Consider the following 17,733-nt stretch of genomic DNA (forward strand, 5'->3'; position numbering starts at 1 on the left):
GTTGTCAGTCTAGGCTTTCTGTGATGTTTGAATGGAAATGGCCGCCAGCAGGACCGAGCTTGTGGGTGAGAGAGCTTTCGAGGACAGCTTTGCTAAGAATTTATAAATAGCAGCTGCCGTCAGGCCCCCAAGCTCAGCTAGAAACAGTATGATGACGGTGGTCGTCTTTGTGGCATTTTAAAATCTTATATGTCTCAGACTGGGTCTAAGTACCTTTGGCTATGAACAAGAAATAGTTTATCCAAACTTAGCTTTGATCTAGGAGGTGGGTCACAGGATTTCCTTTCATTTATATTGGGGAAACAGGTTTGTATCAAACTGGAGACGTGTTACAAGAAAGAATGGGGCTGCAGAGATGGCTCAGTGGTTAAGAGCACTGGTCTTCCAGAGGACCCGAGTTTAATTCCCAGCACCCACATGGCAGCTCACAACTGCCTGTAACTCCTGTTCCAGGGGATCTGACCATCACAGAGACACACATTCAGGTAAAACACCAATGCACATAAAAATAATAAATGAAATATTTTTAAAGAGAAAAGGTATTCCAGCTTATCAGAGCTCTTTTTGAATGTATTCTCAGTGTTAGACTCCGAGATTTTAAAAAGGATTGAAATAGCGAGGCCACTACCTTTGTGAAAACTAGACTTGGAGAAACGCTTAAGTCTTCTCTGTGGAGTCCAGGGATGTGGGATGGAGGGGATAGTGTGAGTTTGAGAATCTCTGCAAAGTACACTTGGTAGCTAGTGCTTTTATTGTTTGCTAAACCATTTTACCAACCCTAATCCCCCTTCCCCCTTCAAATCCCTGAAATATTTAGTTTTTGATTTTTTGTTTTTCCTCTTGGGCAACCAGACTTTTTCAGACTGTATCTTTATGTTCATTTACACTCACACACCCTTTTAAAAAACAAAGTCTTTCTGTTTACCATAGACTGGCTTTGAGCTGAAGGTCTTTTTGTTTTAGCCTCACTAGTGCTAGAATCACGTACAGTAAATGGCTACCTGTACCTAATTAGCCTGAAAGATAGGTTGATTCTGTCCCTTAAGAACACACTAGCAGCTCTTTCGAGTCTTGGCTCCAATATGACCAAAAAAAAAAAAAAAAAAAAAAAAAAAAAAGGAGAAACCACAGTCGTGCCAAAAAGGGCCATAGCTATGTGCGGCCAATTGGCTACATGAATTGTGTCCAGTACATGCCTAAGGATAAGGCCAGTAAGAAGTTTGTCACTCGGAACATTGTAGAAGCCGCTGCTGTCAGGGACATAGCTGAAGCAAATGTCTTAGATGCTAATGTGCTTCCCAAATTCTACATCAAGCTTGCATTGTTGTGTGAGCTGTGCCATTCATACATAGCAAGGTCGTCAGGAATAGATCTCCTGAAGCCTGGAAGGACTGAACACCCCCACCATGATTCAGACCTGCTGGCCCTGCACCATGATCTCCACCAAAGTCCATGTAAAGAGATGGTTTTGTATAGGTGGAAGGAGAAATACCTTTGAAAAAATAAAACGGAAGTTATACTTTAAAAAGGAAAGAAAAAGAACACACTAGCACTGTATTCATGCAGTTATAAAATGACTTGATGGAAAGTAGGAGCAAAAAAGCCAAGCGTAAGAGACATAGACTTAAATAGCCACATTAAATTAGCACATAAAAGTTTGGATCAAGATCTGTGCCACAACAGGGGTTTTACTACTACTGATCAAGGCAGAATGTTGTTAAATACTGCTTTTTGACCATTATATTGGAAGCATGTTTTAACTAAATTTTCTCAACATGATGTGAGGATTTGTTTGTTTAATACACATAAAATTCAAACCCCAGTTGTTAAAAATTCATTATATTTTTAATAACCAATGAAAATTGTTTCAAATCTTCAATCAGATTTTAACCTGAAAAATTTCCTTTTAGTTCAGTCCATTAATTTCTCTCTCTTTTTAATGGCTAATGCTTTTCAGTGTTTCATCTTTTTAATATTAGAGATATAACATTCTAAATGTTTAATAATATTCTATTTCATTATTTAATACATTGAATAATATTTGATAATATTTCTTTTTTTTTTTTTTTGGTTCTTTTTTTCGGAGCTGGGGACCAAACCCAGGGCCTTGTGCTTCCTAGGCAAGCGCTCTACCACTGAGCTAAATCCCCAACCCCTAATATTTCATTTTTAAAATACTGCATCCTTGGAATTTTTTGTGTATGTGTGATTTTGGTGTTTTAAGACTCTTATTCCAGGCTGGCCTGTAACTCACTGTATAGCCCAGGCTGGCTTTGAACTCTCATGATTCCTCTTATGTTAGTGTCCCAAGTGCTTAGATTATAGGTATGAGCCACAGCATACAGCTATGATTTTGATAATTGAATTTTTGAAGTTTGTCTCATGATTTAGAAGGTTTTCATTAAATCACAGTAATAAAAGAGTCCTTCATATTTCCTCCTTGCCCCTAGTTTCTTTTCTCAAAACTCTCATTTTGTGCTCTGTGTTTGAAATGGCATCTCTTAAACAAGTGTTTGTATATGCGTTTGCGTGTACCCATAGAAGACTGTAGGAGGGTCAGGCCCACTGTGGGCAGCACCACCCCTGGGCATGTAGTCCTGGACAGTATAAGAAAGCAGGCTGAGCCATGGACAGCAAGCCAGTAAGTGACTCCTCCATGGTTTTTACTTTGCTTCCTGCCTTGAAGTTCCTGCCCTGCTTAAGTTCCTGCCCTGACTTCCTTTTATGATGAACTGTAAGCTAAAATAAATCTTTTCTTACAAAAGTTGCATATGATTATGGAATTTTTATCAGACAATAGCTAAGACAATCCTAAGACAATCAAGTACTGTTACTGTCTATCCCTTGTCCCCTAAATCAAACATAATGACAAAGTACTTGAAAAAAATTAATATGACTAGGTGGACATTTTTCTTCTTAGATAAATTTATATTAAAGTATGTTTCTTAAATAGTATTTTGAAATATAAGTATAGTAGTATAAGGGAATTTTAGCAATTTAAATTATAATTAAAAACAGTAGCTAAAATGTTACTCTGTTTTGGAAATACGTAATTAATCTATGTTTTCTTTTTTGCATTTGAAAGGTTCTTGAGTCAAGATACAACTTTTACATCTGAGTTCTGTTTTCATTCTGGTATAAATGGAACACAGAATGGTAAAAAAAAACTTTTACTAGTTGTTTATTTGTGTGTGTGTGTGTGTGTGTGTGTGTGTGTGTGTGCCTGTGTGCGTGTGCCTGTGTGCCTGTGTGTGTGTGCGTGCCTGTGTGTGTGTGTGTGCATGTGTGCCTGTGTGCCTGTATGTGTGCGTGTGCCTGTGTGTGTGTGCGCGTGTGTGTGTTGTCTGTGTGCCTGTGTGTGTGCCTGTGTGTGTGCGCGTGTGTGTGCATGTGCCTGTGTGTGCATGTGTGTGCCTGTGTGTGTGCATGTGTGTGTGCATGTGTGTGTGTTTCCTGTGTGCATGTGTACGTGTGTGTGTGTGCGTGTGCCTGTGTGTGTGCGCGTGTGTGTAAGGCATTGCCACACAGTGTGTGTGTGTTGCCTGGAGGACAACTTGTAGACGTTGGTTCTGCTCCTTTTACCATGTGTGTCCTAGGGATTGAACTTCAGTGGTCAGACTTGGCAGGATGCAGCTTTACCTACTGAGCTATCTTGCTGGGCCATGGCCCATTAAGTGCTATGTGCATTTAAATGTACATTTCTATGTAAATGTCTCTTTCTCGTTGCCTTTCATTTGGGTGACTTTCTGTTCCATTAGTACATTAGTATCTTAAGCACTTAGTGTATTTGAATGGAATCATAGAGTTCCTTGTGAGGCAACTGATTTTAATTGACAAGGTGTGTTTTAGCTAAAGGACAAGTACTTTACCCAACAAGACATCTCCTCAGTACCGGCATATAAAAATTTCTATACATACTCATTGTATTCCTTTATCCCGAGGCCAAGAAATATCAAGCATTGTTTTGTTCAATGCAGCATTACCCCTCCACTATGTAATAATTTAAAAATATTGACATATAAAAGTGGCAGTTAAGGAAATATGATGTATAATTATTTGGACTATGCTAGGATTTGAACTCAGGCTTTGTATATGCTAAGCATAATATATAATGTTAGTCTCCTGTGAAGCAGTTTTTAGTGACTTTAGTTTTAGTTATAGTATTTATAAAATTATTGAATTCTTCTCAAAGTAGAATAATAAAACTACTGGATGATATTGATCAATTACATTTCATTACAGGTATGCATTCTCCTGAGATTCAACTTGGACTGAAACTCAGAAAGGATTCACAAGAGCAAAATGATAAAAATGAGGTGTTGCGGGCTCTTAGTGAGGACCTAGTGTTACAGGTACGGCTGTGTTGTTTGAACATACACCTATCAAAAGCTGGAACTGCTATCTGGCAGATTACTAATTGTAAGGGTTTTTGTCTATTCATGTTTTGCTTCTCTTTCTTTGTTCAGTTATTATACCTTTTTAAAGCAATCATTTAATTTCATTGTTGTAAATTCGATGAAGGTCATTTGTTTTAGGAGGGAGATTTAAAATATTTTCTTTTTCTCTCTTCTTCCAGCATGAAAAGGCCTTTTGTTCTTTTATGTATGTTAATACATATTTGTATATAAATAGTATAAACTTGTTTCTCCGTAGTGCAAAAACTGTTGGGAGAATAGGGTATTAGCACTCTGGCTCGATTAAGCTAAAGCTTTAAGGCAGGGACGGGAGACGCACACAGGCTCCTGCTTGTTTTGCAAGACAGGGTCTTACTTTGTAGTATAGGCTTATTTCTGACTCACTACATAGCTCAGCTCAGGCTGGCCTTGAATTGGGGCAGGCTTCTGCCTGCCTGCCTGCCCTCTCTCTCTCTCTCTCTCTCTCTCTCTCTCTCTCTCTCTCTCTCTCTCTCTCTCTCTCTTCTTTCCTAAAGCAAAAACAGGTTTATTAGAACAACTTGAACAGAGCAAAAGTGTGTTGTTGTCCAGACACAAATAACCAACAGTCTAGAGAATGAGCACTGGACAGAGGTTTCTGCAGTCTAGATTTTTATTAGGGTCTTTTCCCTGGGGATTGGGGGACTATCTTTAGACTACTGGAAGCTATCTCTTCCACTTGAAGAAGAGGGGTTTTTGTTTGTTTCTTCTGTTTTTCCTAGATGGTCAACTGTTGTGGTACCATTCTGTCTAATGGACTGTTGAATGGAGTGTTAACAGACCCAGACGTTGCTCACTGCAGGGAATATTTATTTCCAACAACAGTAAAACTGTTCTTTGCTGAGGCAAAATACCTGTCATACCCAATTTAAGAAGGGAAACTGGCTTACAGTTAGTGAGATCTATCATGGCAGGAAAACTTCCTTTGTCTCTTAAGTGCTGGGTCTGCAAACATGAACCACCACACCTGACTCACATACATGTATGTCTGTCTGTGTGCATGTGTGTGTGTGCGTGTGCGCTCACACATGCATGCGTGGATGTAAAGGGATGCACATGCATTTGTATGTGACAGTTTACCCACACAAAGGTTGGCATTGGGTATTTTTGTTAGTCCCTTGCCACCATATTTTTTGAGGTAAGATCGTTCATGAATCTGGAGTTAACTGATTCTGATAGGCTGACTGGCCAAAAAGCCTCAGGGATCCTCCTGTTTCTGCCTCTCTAGTACTGGTCTTACAGGTAGGTACAAACAACTGCGCCTGGCTTTTACGAGGATGCTGGGGATAGAGCTCAGGCCCTCATGATCGCTACTCAAAATAGAAGAACTGGGGTGTTGGGATTGCGGGTGTGCACACTATTAATCCCAACTCTTGAGAGGCAGAAACAGGCAGATCTCTGTGAGTTTGAGGCCACCCTGGTCTACAGAGAGAGTTCCAGGACAGTCAGGGCTACACAGAGAAACCCTATCTAGAAGGAAGAAAGAGAGAGACAGAGACAGAGAGAGAGAGACAGAGAGAGACAGAGAGAGACAGAGACACAGAGAGAGATTGAGAGAGAGAACAAAATATAAAACTTACCCAAATTGGGCCAGGATCTGGCATATGACCACCACTAGGCAAGTGGGCTCACCTTAAACCACACTAAAGATAAGCAGGATACTGTATTAGCCCTTTAATGAAATACTATACTTTTCCTTCCAAGAATTATCTTTGTGGCACAGCCCCTAGGAAGCTCCATGCAGTTTGTCTGAATCTGACTTAGAAAGTTGCAAGTTCTCTTGTTTTTCTTTCAGAGCTTAAGTATGCTTGTTTGCTTGCTGGCTGGCTGGCTGACTTGCTTGCTTATTTATTTATTTATTTATTTATTTATTTATTTATTTATTTACTTACTTACTGACTCACTGACTCCCTCCCTCACTAACTCTCTCTCTCTCTCTCTCTCTCTCTCTCTCTCTCTCTCACACACACACACACACACACACACACTCATACACACACACAGCCTCTCTGTGTCTCTCTCTCTCTCTCACACACACACACACATACACACTCATACACACACAGCCTCTCTGTCTTTTTGTCTCTCTGTCTCTCTGTCTCTCTGTCTCTCTGTCTCTCTCTCTCTCTCTCTCTCTCACACACACACACAGACACACACACACACACACAGACACACACACACTGTCTCTCTGTATCTCTGTTTCTGCCCCACCCCCACCCCCAGTCACTCTGGGCTTCCTTACTTCTCTAAAGCTCCCTTATGCTCTGTGGCTGCTCTTCATGCTAACTTACCTGATACATAACCTTACCTGCTTTTCCATGCTCTCATTAACTGCTAAAATTTACAGCTTGACTGCCCTCTTTTTTTATGCTAATAAAATTTTTCTCACATTTTCATTTGACTCCTTTCTTAAATTGTTTTATTAGTTACACTAAGAACTATGAGAAGGAACTCTAATTTCCTCAGCACTAAGTAATTCTAAGTAGTTTTGTCTTCTAACCTTTGAGTTTTGTAAGCTGTAGAAGGATACAGATACACATAGAACCTGTGTGGATAACTTTCATGTCTGTAGGCTGCATAATCAACAAGTAGCACTGAATATCATTTGGAGAGGAGAGACATTTTTATTTTCAAATTTTGAATTTGAATTTTATTAAATTTTTATTAAAATGTTTTTGAAGTAATACAAAAATCATAGAACAGAAGGGAAAAGATTTTATTTCAATTCTCTTTGGATAGCTATATTATGTTTCTAATTGTATTTGTTATCTCAAGTTTTTTTAAGCTAAAATTTCACTTTATTTTTAAATTAAAAGATTTATTTTTAATTTATTAAAATTTATGGAAATTACATACATCATTTCCCACGTCCCCGAGGAAGACTGTTTCTCCTCCTTTTTCATCATTCCTTAATTGCCTGTAGTTCTTTGTCAATGGATGGAGTCCATGAGATTTCCCCTCCCATGTTAGTACATCTATTGGTGAACTTCTTCAGGTCTTATTCAGACGTCAGCATTGTTGAGGTATCCTAAGTGAAGCAACCCTGCCATTTCTAGGAGATAGATCTCACAGCAACTATCCTGCTCCTCTGCCTCTTAAAATTCTTGCGTCACCTCTTCTGGGATGTTTTCTTAAGCCTTATGCGTAGGAGTTGTATTGTAGATGTATCAATCATGCCTGGCACCCCACAATCAATTGTTTCTCAATATTTTAATCAATTGTGCTTTTCTGTAATGGTTTTCTTCTGTTGAAAGGACAAATTTCTTTGATGAGGGTTGAAAGTTATACTTATCTGTGGTTATAAGGATAGATATTTAGAATGTAGTTAGGATTTGTCCTGGGTTGTTGTTGTTGTTGTTGTTGTTGTTGTTGTTGTTGTTGTTGTGTAAATGGCAGTAGGAGAGTCTCCTGTCAGACCCATGAACTCACAGGCCCTAGATGGTTGGTTGGCTAGGTCTCATTATCAGGCATGGTTTCCTTCCTATTGAGGCTCTGTAGGCTCAGTGAGAGAGCAAAGATGTGAAAGCCACAACTGTGCTCTTAGAGCTCTCCTGCCATGCTTGTTATTGTAGTTGATAGGCACTGCAGCTGGGTAGGACTGTTGGGTGCTTCCCTCCCTTGGAAGCTTCTATTGCCCTTCCTGGTACCATGAGAGTTTGATCTTAGGAAAAAGGCTTTCAGGTCAGATCCTGCTTAGCCTCTAGGTCTTGTGTTGAAGTGCATGGTGTCTTCAGTAGTAAGGACTTAACCTTTAACCCAGGGAGACATGAGGATAGCAACAATAGCCTGTATTGTTTTAGTCTGTAGTCCCCTGACCAAAAATTCCAAAGATTTCTTGTGCCTGGTATTTGAGTTTTTGTCTATAGCTATATGGAGTAATATTATTGGCTTAAGTGACATAACTTCATTTGAGCTATATGTGTATGTATACATATATACTGAACACTAATTTGAAGAGATAGAGAAGTTCTCATATACCATGATTTATGTGTGTGTGTGCTTTTTGAAAAAAAATGAAATTGTATTAGTGCGACTGCTAAAACATTTGTACATTAAGAGCAGTGGTTTCACTTTCAGAAAGCCATATCTATAGATCATAGAAATAGGCAGGGGACCCCTGGAGAAGAATTTTTTCTAAATATTTTTTGATGTTGATAGTATGTTTAAGGCAAGGTTCTTTTTAAGGTGAACAAAGCAAATCTACTGTGAAATCTTAAACTGAAAAATTAGATCAGTGAATATTATCTTTTTAGAGTAAGACACAGTAGCCTCCATTTTTCTGGTGTGGTATGAGAGTTTAGCAGATGAGCCAATCATTTATTGTACAGAAGTACTCTAGTTTTTTTGTCAAAAGGAAGAATAATCAGGACTCAGAATCTGACAAGGATCGTTCCCCAGACTCATCATGGATCAGTGAAGAGGAGGGACATAGGGAATAAAATTCATTTCCCTTTCTCTTTGCTTTTTGTTGTCATTTGGACATCACTTACATTCTCACTCATTTGAATATTTGGTCCTCAACTGATGGCACTATTTCCGGAAATTGTGGAATCCTTTAGGAAGTGAAGCCTAGTGGGTCACTGAGGCAGAAGGTTCATTCTAAGCACTCTTCTTCCTGGTCTGCTAAATGTAAGCAACCTGTGCCACAAGGTCCTGCCATCACCTCAGCCCCCAGCCACTGTAGCTTCCCTGCCATAGGTCACCACATCTACTGAACTGTGAGCCAAAGGAAATCTCTTTCTTTAAATTGCTTCTATCAGAAATGTCGTCCTAGGAGTGAGAAAAGCCACACAATTAATCACTTACTTTACAGAAGTAAGTTAAGGAAAATCTATAAACTAAGTAGCAATTAGAAGAAAATATAATGGAAGGAATCGTGACATTGGGTTTAACAGTGATTTTTTTCAGTAACACTTGATAGACAAGTAAAAGGATTGGTAAGGTAGATGTAATGAAAATTAAAAAATGTTGAGCCTGAAAGGATACTTTAATAGAGTAAGAAGGTAGTCCAGAGAGTGGGAGAAAATATTTGCAAATCTTGTGGTATGAGATTGGTATCCAGAATATATAAAGAATTCTTGCAATGCAACAGAACTAACTCCATTAGAAAACGAGATGTCCGGCCTGGTGGCATAGTCCTCTAGCTGCTCAGACTCGGGACACTAAGACTAGGAGAGTGCAAGTTCAAGGACCGCTGGGACTGTAGTGAATGCAGGCCACACCGGGAAGCTGTATTACAATGAAGGTAGAGCCTGTAGCTCAGTAGCAGGATGAGTGGAAGAGTAACAGACGGCACGTAGTAGTGGAGGTTACTCAGTCTGAGGTAAGGAGAAAGTACTGACACACACTAGTGCATGGGTCAGCCTTGTTCTGTGTGAAATAAGCTATTCACAAATGACAAACACTGTGTTTCCTGTTCCAGGACATTCTTTTTTTTCTTCTTCTTCTTTTTTTCAGAGCTGGGGACCAAACCCAGGGCCTTGCGATTGCTAGGCAAGTGCTCTACCACTGAGCTAAATCCCCAACCCCAAGGACATTCTTATAGAAGCCAAATTCATAGAGACAGAAAGTAGTTTGCCATGGATGAGGGTAGATGGAAGTGAGAAATTTGTGTTTAAAGGACACAGAGTTTCAGCTAAGGAGTTTCAGAAGAGAAAGGTCTGGAAATTAGTGGTGATAACAGTTGTACAAGATGTAAGTTACTCAATGCTCTAGAATTATGCACTTGAAAATGGTTGAGATGGCACATTTTATCTGTATTTTCCACTATAAAAAAGCTTCCAAGGCTCCAGCCCTATTCAAAGAACTCCAGGCAAATGAGGAATGATGAGAGTGGGAGAGAGAGTCTTCCCTAAGAAGGAGCACACTGATTGGTTGTTCAAAACACTCTAGAGACCGAGCAAGTTATACTTATATATTTAGGGACACACACTCACACACACACACTCACACACACACACGCTCACACACACACTCTCACACACACACTCACACACACTCACACACTTACACACACACACTCACACACACACTCTCACACACACACTCACACGCATGCATGTACACGCTTACACATACATAACAACAATTAATGAAAAAGAGAAGAGACCATCAATTTAAAAGAGCCAAAGGATGTAAGGGAAGGTTTAAAGGGAGGAAAGTAAGGAGGATATGATATAACTATATTATAATCTTGAAAAATTAAAAATTAAAAAGCTAAGAAACACTAAGGTAAGAAATCTCTGGATTTTTGTTTGTTTCATTAGATTATAATTTCTTAGTTTCAGAAAAACAAGCAAAATAACCCTACTCTTTTTTCCCCCTAGGATCCTCAGGATGAAACAACACAAAATCAAGTTCTGTTACAGTTAAGTATGATGACTTGTGGCTTTATTACATTATAGGGTATCTATTTTGTTATTTTTTTCATAACTGAGTCTTTGTTTTTTTTTTTTTTCTTTTTTCTTTTTTCGGAGCTGGGGACCGAACCCAGGGCCTTGCGCTTGCTAGGCAAGCGCTCTACCACTGAGCTAAATCCCCAACCCCGAGTCTTTGTTTTTATGAGACTTTTAAAGTTATATGTTCTGGAATATTAGTAGGGTAAATATAGGTAGTTTTATAAGTATTTTCAAGATAAATTTAATTTCAAGTTTAATGAAAACTTGAATTAGATTAAACTAACTTGATTGTGTCTGCTACTCTTATTTAAACAGTGAGTTTATAGCATAGCATGAAGGTTTTGTAGTCACTGCAGTAATGGGACTTTATATTCTCTCAGTTCTTTAAAAACAGTGGTTCTCAAATACGGCTTGTAGGCTCCCTGGTAGTTCCTGAGGTTCTTTTAAGTGACCTGGGAAAACTATTTTCTTAATAATACTACCATTATTTGCCCCTTTCTGTGGGGTTTATATTTGCACCAACAGTGCTAAGCAGTGATAACATGCTGAAGGGCCTTAGCAGGAACCAAGGGAGCAGTACCAAACAATACTAGTAGTCATCTTGGTTTTCTTAGTGCCGTGTGCTAACTGTAAAAAGCACATGATGCTAAATTTACTTAAGTTGTCTGGAAATAAAAAAGTTGCTGGCTTTCATGAGGTGTCTACTTTTAAGTGTATATCTTTTCAGTGTTCCATGTGGCAAAACTTGTGGTAGGATTAAAGCACTTCTGTGCAGTGTGAAATAGTCACAAGAGAAACATAAATGTAGTTGCTTTAGTTGCAAACATCATAAAATCCACTTAAAAATTCAAAAGAATGATTGACGAACTAGTTCTTCACAATCAGTTGTATGTCTAGTGGTTAAGGATACACACTACTCTTGCAGCGAAGCCACACTCACTTCCTAGCCCCTGTGTCGGGTTGTTCCAGACCACCTATAAAGACAGGGCCAGGAGATCTGACTTCTTTCTCTACCCTTTGTAGGGATCAGCACTCCTGTACATTCTCATACACAAATGCATACACATAATTATAAATAAGTATTTTTAAAATGAATAAAGTAAGCTGGCCATTTCAAGAAAAACAAGTAATAATTATTGTTGCCAATGAAAAAGCTCAATGTTTTATATTTATTCCATAAAAAATTTATGCAGCGTGTCTTGATCATACCCACACCTTAGTACTACATATTCCCTAACTTCATGTCCTCTGTTTTTTTATTATTTATTTTATTTATATGAGTGCACTATATAGCTGTCTTCAGACACACCAGAAGAGGGCGTCAGATCCCTTTACAGATGGTTGTGAGCCACCATGTGGTTGCTGGGACTTGAACTCAGGACCTCTGGAAGAGCAGTCAGTGCTCTTAACCACTGAGTCATCTCGACAGCCCATGTTCTCTGTTTACAATTTGAAAACTTTTAACCCACCGAGTGCAGTTAGTGCTGCCCATATGTTTATGTGTTTAGGGTCATCAGCTAGGGCATAACAACCTTTCAGTGGCCACACTCCTAAACAAAAAGTTACTATCTCCCAGCAGCCATCAACTGCCTATAGCACCCCAAATAGGGTTAAGACCTCAGTAGCCTCTCCTCCCACCATTCTAGAATTTTAAATTGCCTTCATCTTGTGTAAGTCTTACATGGGTACCCACCCATGCTGTGGGTTCATGTGTGCAATAGTATGCTATATCTAAAGGACAGGATGGCAGTGTTTAATATCCCCTGAGCCTTGGTGGGGATGTTGATAGAACTGTCCCCTCTATAGCTGAGCTTTCACAGTTGCTTATTGCCAGCATTTTGAACAGTGATATGTCCCTGCATTAACCAATAACCACTGTATTCAGAAGTTTCAGAAAACTATGTCCTCCTTTCCCTTGATCTTCTTTTTCTTCCATCTTTATTAATTGAGGATTTCTTATTTACATTTCAATTGTTATTCCCCTTCCTGCTTTCAGGGCCAACATCCCCCTAGCCTCTCCCTTCCCCTTCTTTATGGGTGTTCCCCTCCCCATCCTCCCCCCATTGCCGCCCTCCCCCCAACAGTCTAGTTCACTGGGGGTTCAGTCTTAGCAGGACCCAGGGCTTCCCCTTCCACTGGTGCTCTTACTAGAATATTCATTGCTACCTATGGGGTCAGAGTCCAGGGTCAGTCCATGTATAGTCTTTAGGTAGTGGCTTAGTCCCTGGAAGCTCTGGTTGCTTGGCATTGTTGTTCATATGGGGTCTCGAGCCCCTTCAAGCTCTTCCAGTTCTTTCTCTGATTCCTTCAACGGGGGTCCTGTTCTTAGTTCAGTGGTTTGCTGCTGGCATTCGCCTCTGTATTTGCTGTATTCTGGCTGTGTCTCTCAGGAGCGATCTACATCCGGCTCCTGTCGGCCTGCACTTCTTTGTTTCATCCATCTTGTCTAATTGGATGGCTGTACATGTATGGGCCACATGTGGGGCAGGCTCTGAATGGGTGTTCCTTCAGTCTCTGTTTTAATCTTTGCCTCTCTATTCCCTGCCAAGGGTATTCTTCTTCCCCTTTTAAAGAAGGAGTGAAGCATTCGCATTTTGGTCATCTGTCTTGAGTTTCATGTGTTCTGTGCATCTAGGGTAATTTGAGCATTTGAGCTAATATCCACTTATCAATGAGTGCATACCATGTGTGTTTTTCTGTGATTGGGTTACCTCACTCAGGATGATGTTTTCCAGTTCCATCCATTTGCCTATGAATTTCATAAAGTCATTGTTTTTGATAGCTGAGTAATATTCCATTGTGTAGATGTACCACATTTTCTGTATCCATTCCTCTGTTGAAGGGCATCTGGGTTCTTTCCAGCTTCTGGCTATTATAAATAAGGCTGCTATGAACATAGTGGAGCATGTGTCTTTGTTATATGTTGGGGCATCTTTTGGGTATATGCCCAAAAGAGAGGTATAGCTGGGTCTTCAGGTAGTTCAATTTTCTGAGGAACCTCCAGACTGATTTCCAGAATGGTTGTACCAGTATGCAATCCCACCAACAATGGAGGAGTGTTCCTCTTTCTCCACATCCTCGCCAGCATCTGTTGTCATCAGAGTTTTTGATCTTAGCCATTCTCACTGGTGTGGGTTGAAGTCTCAGGGTTGTTTTGATTTGCGTTTCCGTTATGACTAAAGATGTTGAACATTTCTTTATGTGTTTCTCAGCCATTCAGCATTCCTCAGCTGTGAATTCTTTGTTTAGATCTGAACCCCATTTTTAATAGGGTTATTTGTCTCCCTGCGGTCTAACTTCTTGAGTTCTTTGTATATTTTGGATATAAGCCCTCTATCTGTTGTAGGATTGGTAAAGATCTTTTCCCAATCTGTTGGTTGCTGTTTTGTCCTAATCACAGTATCCTTTGCCTTACAGAAGCTTTGCAGTTTTATGAGATCCCATTTGTCGATTCTTGATCTTAGAGCATAAGCCATTAGTGTTTTGTTTAGGAAATTTTCTCCAGTGCCCATGTGTTTGAGATGCTTCCCCACCTTTTCTTCTATTAGTTTGAGTGTATCTGGTTTGATGTGGAGGTCCTTGATCCACTTGGACTTAAGCTTTGTACAGGGTGATAAGCATGGATCAATCTGCATTCTTCTACATGATGACCTCCAGGTGAACCAGCACTATTTGCTGAAAATGCTATCTTTTTTCCATTGGATGGTTTTGGCTCCTTTGTCAAAAATCAAGTGCCCATAGGTGTGTGGGTTCATTTCTGGGTCTTCAATTCTATTCCACTTGTCTATCTGTCTGTCTCTGTACCAATACCATGCAGTTTTTATCACTATTGCTCTGTAATACTGCTTGAGTTCAGGGATAGTGATTCCCTCAGAAGTCCTTTTATTGTTGAGGATAGTTTTAGCTATCCTGGGTTTTTTGTTATTCCATATAAATTTGGAAATTGTTCTGTCTAACTCTCTGAAGAATTGGATTGGTATTTTGATGGGGATTGCATTGAATCTGTAGATCGCTTTTGGTAAAATGGCCATTACACTATATTAATCCTGCCAATCCATGAGCATGGGAGATCTTTTCATCTTCTGAGATCTTCTTCAATTTCTTTCTTCAAAGGCTTGAAGTTCTTATTATACAGATCTTTCACTTGCTTGGTTAAAGTCATATCGAGGTATTTTATATTATTTGGAACTATTATGAAGGGTGTCATTTCCCTAATTTCTTTCTTGGCTTGTTTCTCTCTCTCTCTCCCTCTCTCCCTCTCTCCCTCTCTCCCTCTCTCCCTCTCTCCCCCCCCCCCCTCTCTCTCTCTCTCTCTCTCTCTCTCTCTCTCTCTCTCTCTCTCTCTCTCTCTCTCTTTGGTTCTTTTTTTCAGAGCTGGGGACCGAACCCAGGGCCTTGCGCTTCCTAGGCAAGTGCTCTACCACTCAGCTAAATCCCCAACCCCGGCTTGTTTCTCTTATGTGTAGAGGATGGCTACTGATTTATTTGAGTTAATTTTATACCCAGCCACTTTGCTCAAGGTGTTTATCAGGTTTAGTAGTTCTCTGGTGGAACTTTTGGGATCACTTAAATATACTATCATATCATCTGCAAATAGTGATATTTTGACTTCTTCTTTTCCAATCTGTATCCCTTTGATCTCCTTTTGTTGTCTGATTGCTCTGGCTAAAACTTCAAGAACTATATTGAATAAGTAGGGAAAGAGTGGACAGCCTTGTCTAGTCCCTGATTTTAGTGGTATTGCTTCACATTTCTCTCCATTTAGTTTAATGTTAGCTACTGGTTTGCTGTATATGGCTTTTACTATGTTTAGGTATGGACCTTGAATTCCTGTTCTTTCCAGGACTTTTATCATGAAGGGGTGTTGATTTTTGTCAAATGCTTTCTCAGCATCCAATGAAATGATCATGTGGTCTTGTTCTTTCAGTTTGTTTATATAATGGATCACGTTGATGGTTTTCCATATATTAAACCATCCCTGTATGCCTGGGATGAAGCCTACTTGATCATGGTGGATGATTGTTTTGATGTGCTCTTGGATTCGGTTTGCCAGAATTTTATTGAGTATTCTTGCGTTGATATTCATAAGGGAAATTGGCCTGAGTTCTCTTTCTTTGTTGGCTCTTTGTGTGGTTTAGATATAAGAGTAATTGTAGCTTCATAGAAGGAATTCGGTAGAGCTCCATCTGTTTCAATTTTGTGGAATAGTTTGGATAATATTGGTATGAGGTCTTCTATGAAGGTCTGATAGAATTCTGCACTGAACCCATCTGGACCTGGGCTCCTTTTGGTTGGGAGACCTTTAATGACTGCTTCTATTTCTTTAGGAGTTATGGGGTTGTTTAAATGGTTTATCTGTTCCTGATTTAACTTCGGTACCTGGTATCTGTCTAGGAAATTGTCCATTTCCTGCAGATTTTCAAGTTTTGTTGAATATATAGGCTTTTGTAGTAGGATCTGATGATTTTTTGAATTTCCTCTGGTTCTGTAGTTATGTCTCCCTTTTCATTTCTGATTTTGTTAATTTGGATACACTCTGTGTCCTCTCCTTAGTCTGGCTAAGGGTATATCTATCTTCTTGATTGAACTTTTGGTTCTGTTGATTCTTTGTATAGTCCTTTTTGTTTCTACTTGGTTGATTTCAGCTCTGAGTTTGATTATTTCCTGCCTTCCTCCCCTCTTGGGTGTATTTGCTTCTTTTTGTTTTAGAGCTTTTAGGTGTGCTGTCAAGCTGCTGATATATGCTGTCTCCTGTTTCTTTCTGCAGGCACTCAGAGCTATGGGTTTTCCTCTTAGCACAGCTTTCATTGTGTCCCATAAGTTTGGGTATGTTGTACCTTCATTTTCATTAAATTCTAAGAAGTCTTTAATTTCTTTCTTTATTTCTTCCTTGGCCAGGTTATCATTGAGTAGAGCATTGTTCAACTTCCATGTATATGTGGGCGTTCTTCCCTTACTGTTATTGAAGACCAGCTTTAGCCCGTGGTGGTCTGGTAGGATGCATGGGATTATTTCTATCTTTCTGTATCTGTTGAGGCCTGTTTTATGACCAATTATATGGTCAATTTTGGAGAAAGTACCATGAGGTGGTGAGAAGAAGGTAGATCCTTTTGTTTTAGGATAGAATGTTCTATAAATATCTGTTAATGTGGTTCATGACTTCTCTTAGTCTGTCTATGTCTCTGTTTAATTTCTGTTTCCGTGATCTGTCCATTGATGAGAGTGGGGTGTTGAAATCTCCTACTATTATTGTGTGAGGTGCAATGTGTGCTTTGAACTTTAGTAAGGTTTCTTTTATGTATGTAGTTGGCCTTGTATTTGGAGCATAGATATTTAGAATTGAGAGTTCATCTTGGTGGATTTTTCCTTTGATGAATATGAAGTGTTCTTCCTTATATTTTTTGATGACTTTTGGTTGAAAATCGATTTTATTTGATATTCTAATGGCTACTGCAGCTTGCTTTGTCAGACCATTTGCTTGGAAAGTTGTTTTCCAGCCTTTTACTCTGAGGTAGTGTCTTTCTTTGTCTCTGAGGTGTGTTTCCTGTAGGCAGCAGAATGCAGGGTCCTCATTGCGTATCCAGTTTGTTATATGTCTTTTTATTGGGGAGTTGAGGCCATTGATGTTGAGAGATATTAAGGAATAGTGATTATTGCTTCCTGTTATATTCATATTTGGATGTGAGATTATGTTTGTGTGCTTTTTTTTTCTTTGTTTTGTTGCCAAGATGATTAGTTTCTTGCTTTTTCTAGGGTGTAGCTTGCCTCCTTATGTTGGGCTTTACCATTTATTATCCTTTGTGGCGCTGGATTTGTAGGAAGATATTGTGTAAATTTGATTTTGTCATAAATATCTTGGTTTCTCCATCTGTTAATTGAGAGTTTGCTGGATAAAGTAA

General features: G+C 39.4%; 1 protein-coding gene and 1 pseudogene across 7 annotated transcripts in view; both read left to right on the forward strand.

Moving 5' to 3' along the window:
* Ankrd31 (ankyrin repeat domain 31) overlaps nucleotides 1-17,733 on the forward strand; it is a 193,740-nt gene that overhangs the window by 33,904 nt on the left and 142,103 nt on the right. For all 7 annotated transcript variants that reach the window (XM_063282676.1, XM_039103463.2, XM_063282675.1 and 4 more), the window contains 3 exons: nucleotides 3,086-3,156; nucleotides 4,243-4,352; nucleotides 10,763-10,803. In XM_063282676.1, the coding sequence (XP_063138746.1) occupies nucleotides 3,086-3,156; nucleotides 4,243-4,352; nucleotides 10,763-10,803 (222 nt within the window). The remainder of the gene's footprint in view (nucleotides 1-3,085; nucleotides 3,157-4,242; nucleotides 4,353-10,762; nucleotides 10,804-17,733) is intronic.
* Nucleotides 38-1,745, forward strand: LOC134485631 (small ribosomal subunit protein eS26-like; annotated as a pseudogene).

This window comes from Rattus norvegicus, chromosome 2 (genome assembly GCF_036323735.1).
Source record: "Rattus norvegicus strain BN/NHsdMcwi chromosome 2, GRCr8, whole genome shotgun sequence".
Classification (NCBI taxonomy): domain Eukaryota; kingdom Metazoa; phylum Chordata; class Mammalia; order Rodentia; family Muridae; genus Rattus; species Rattus norvegicus.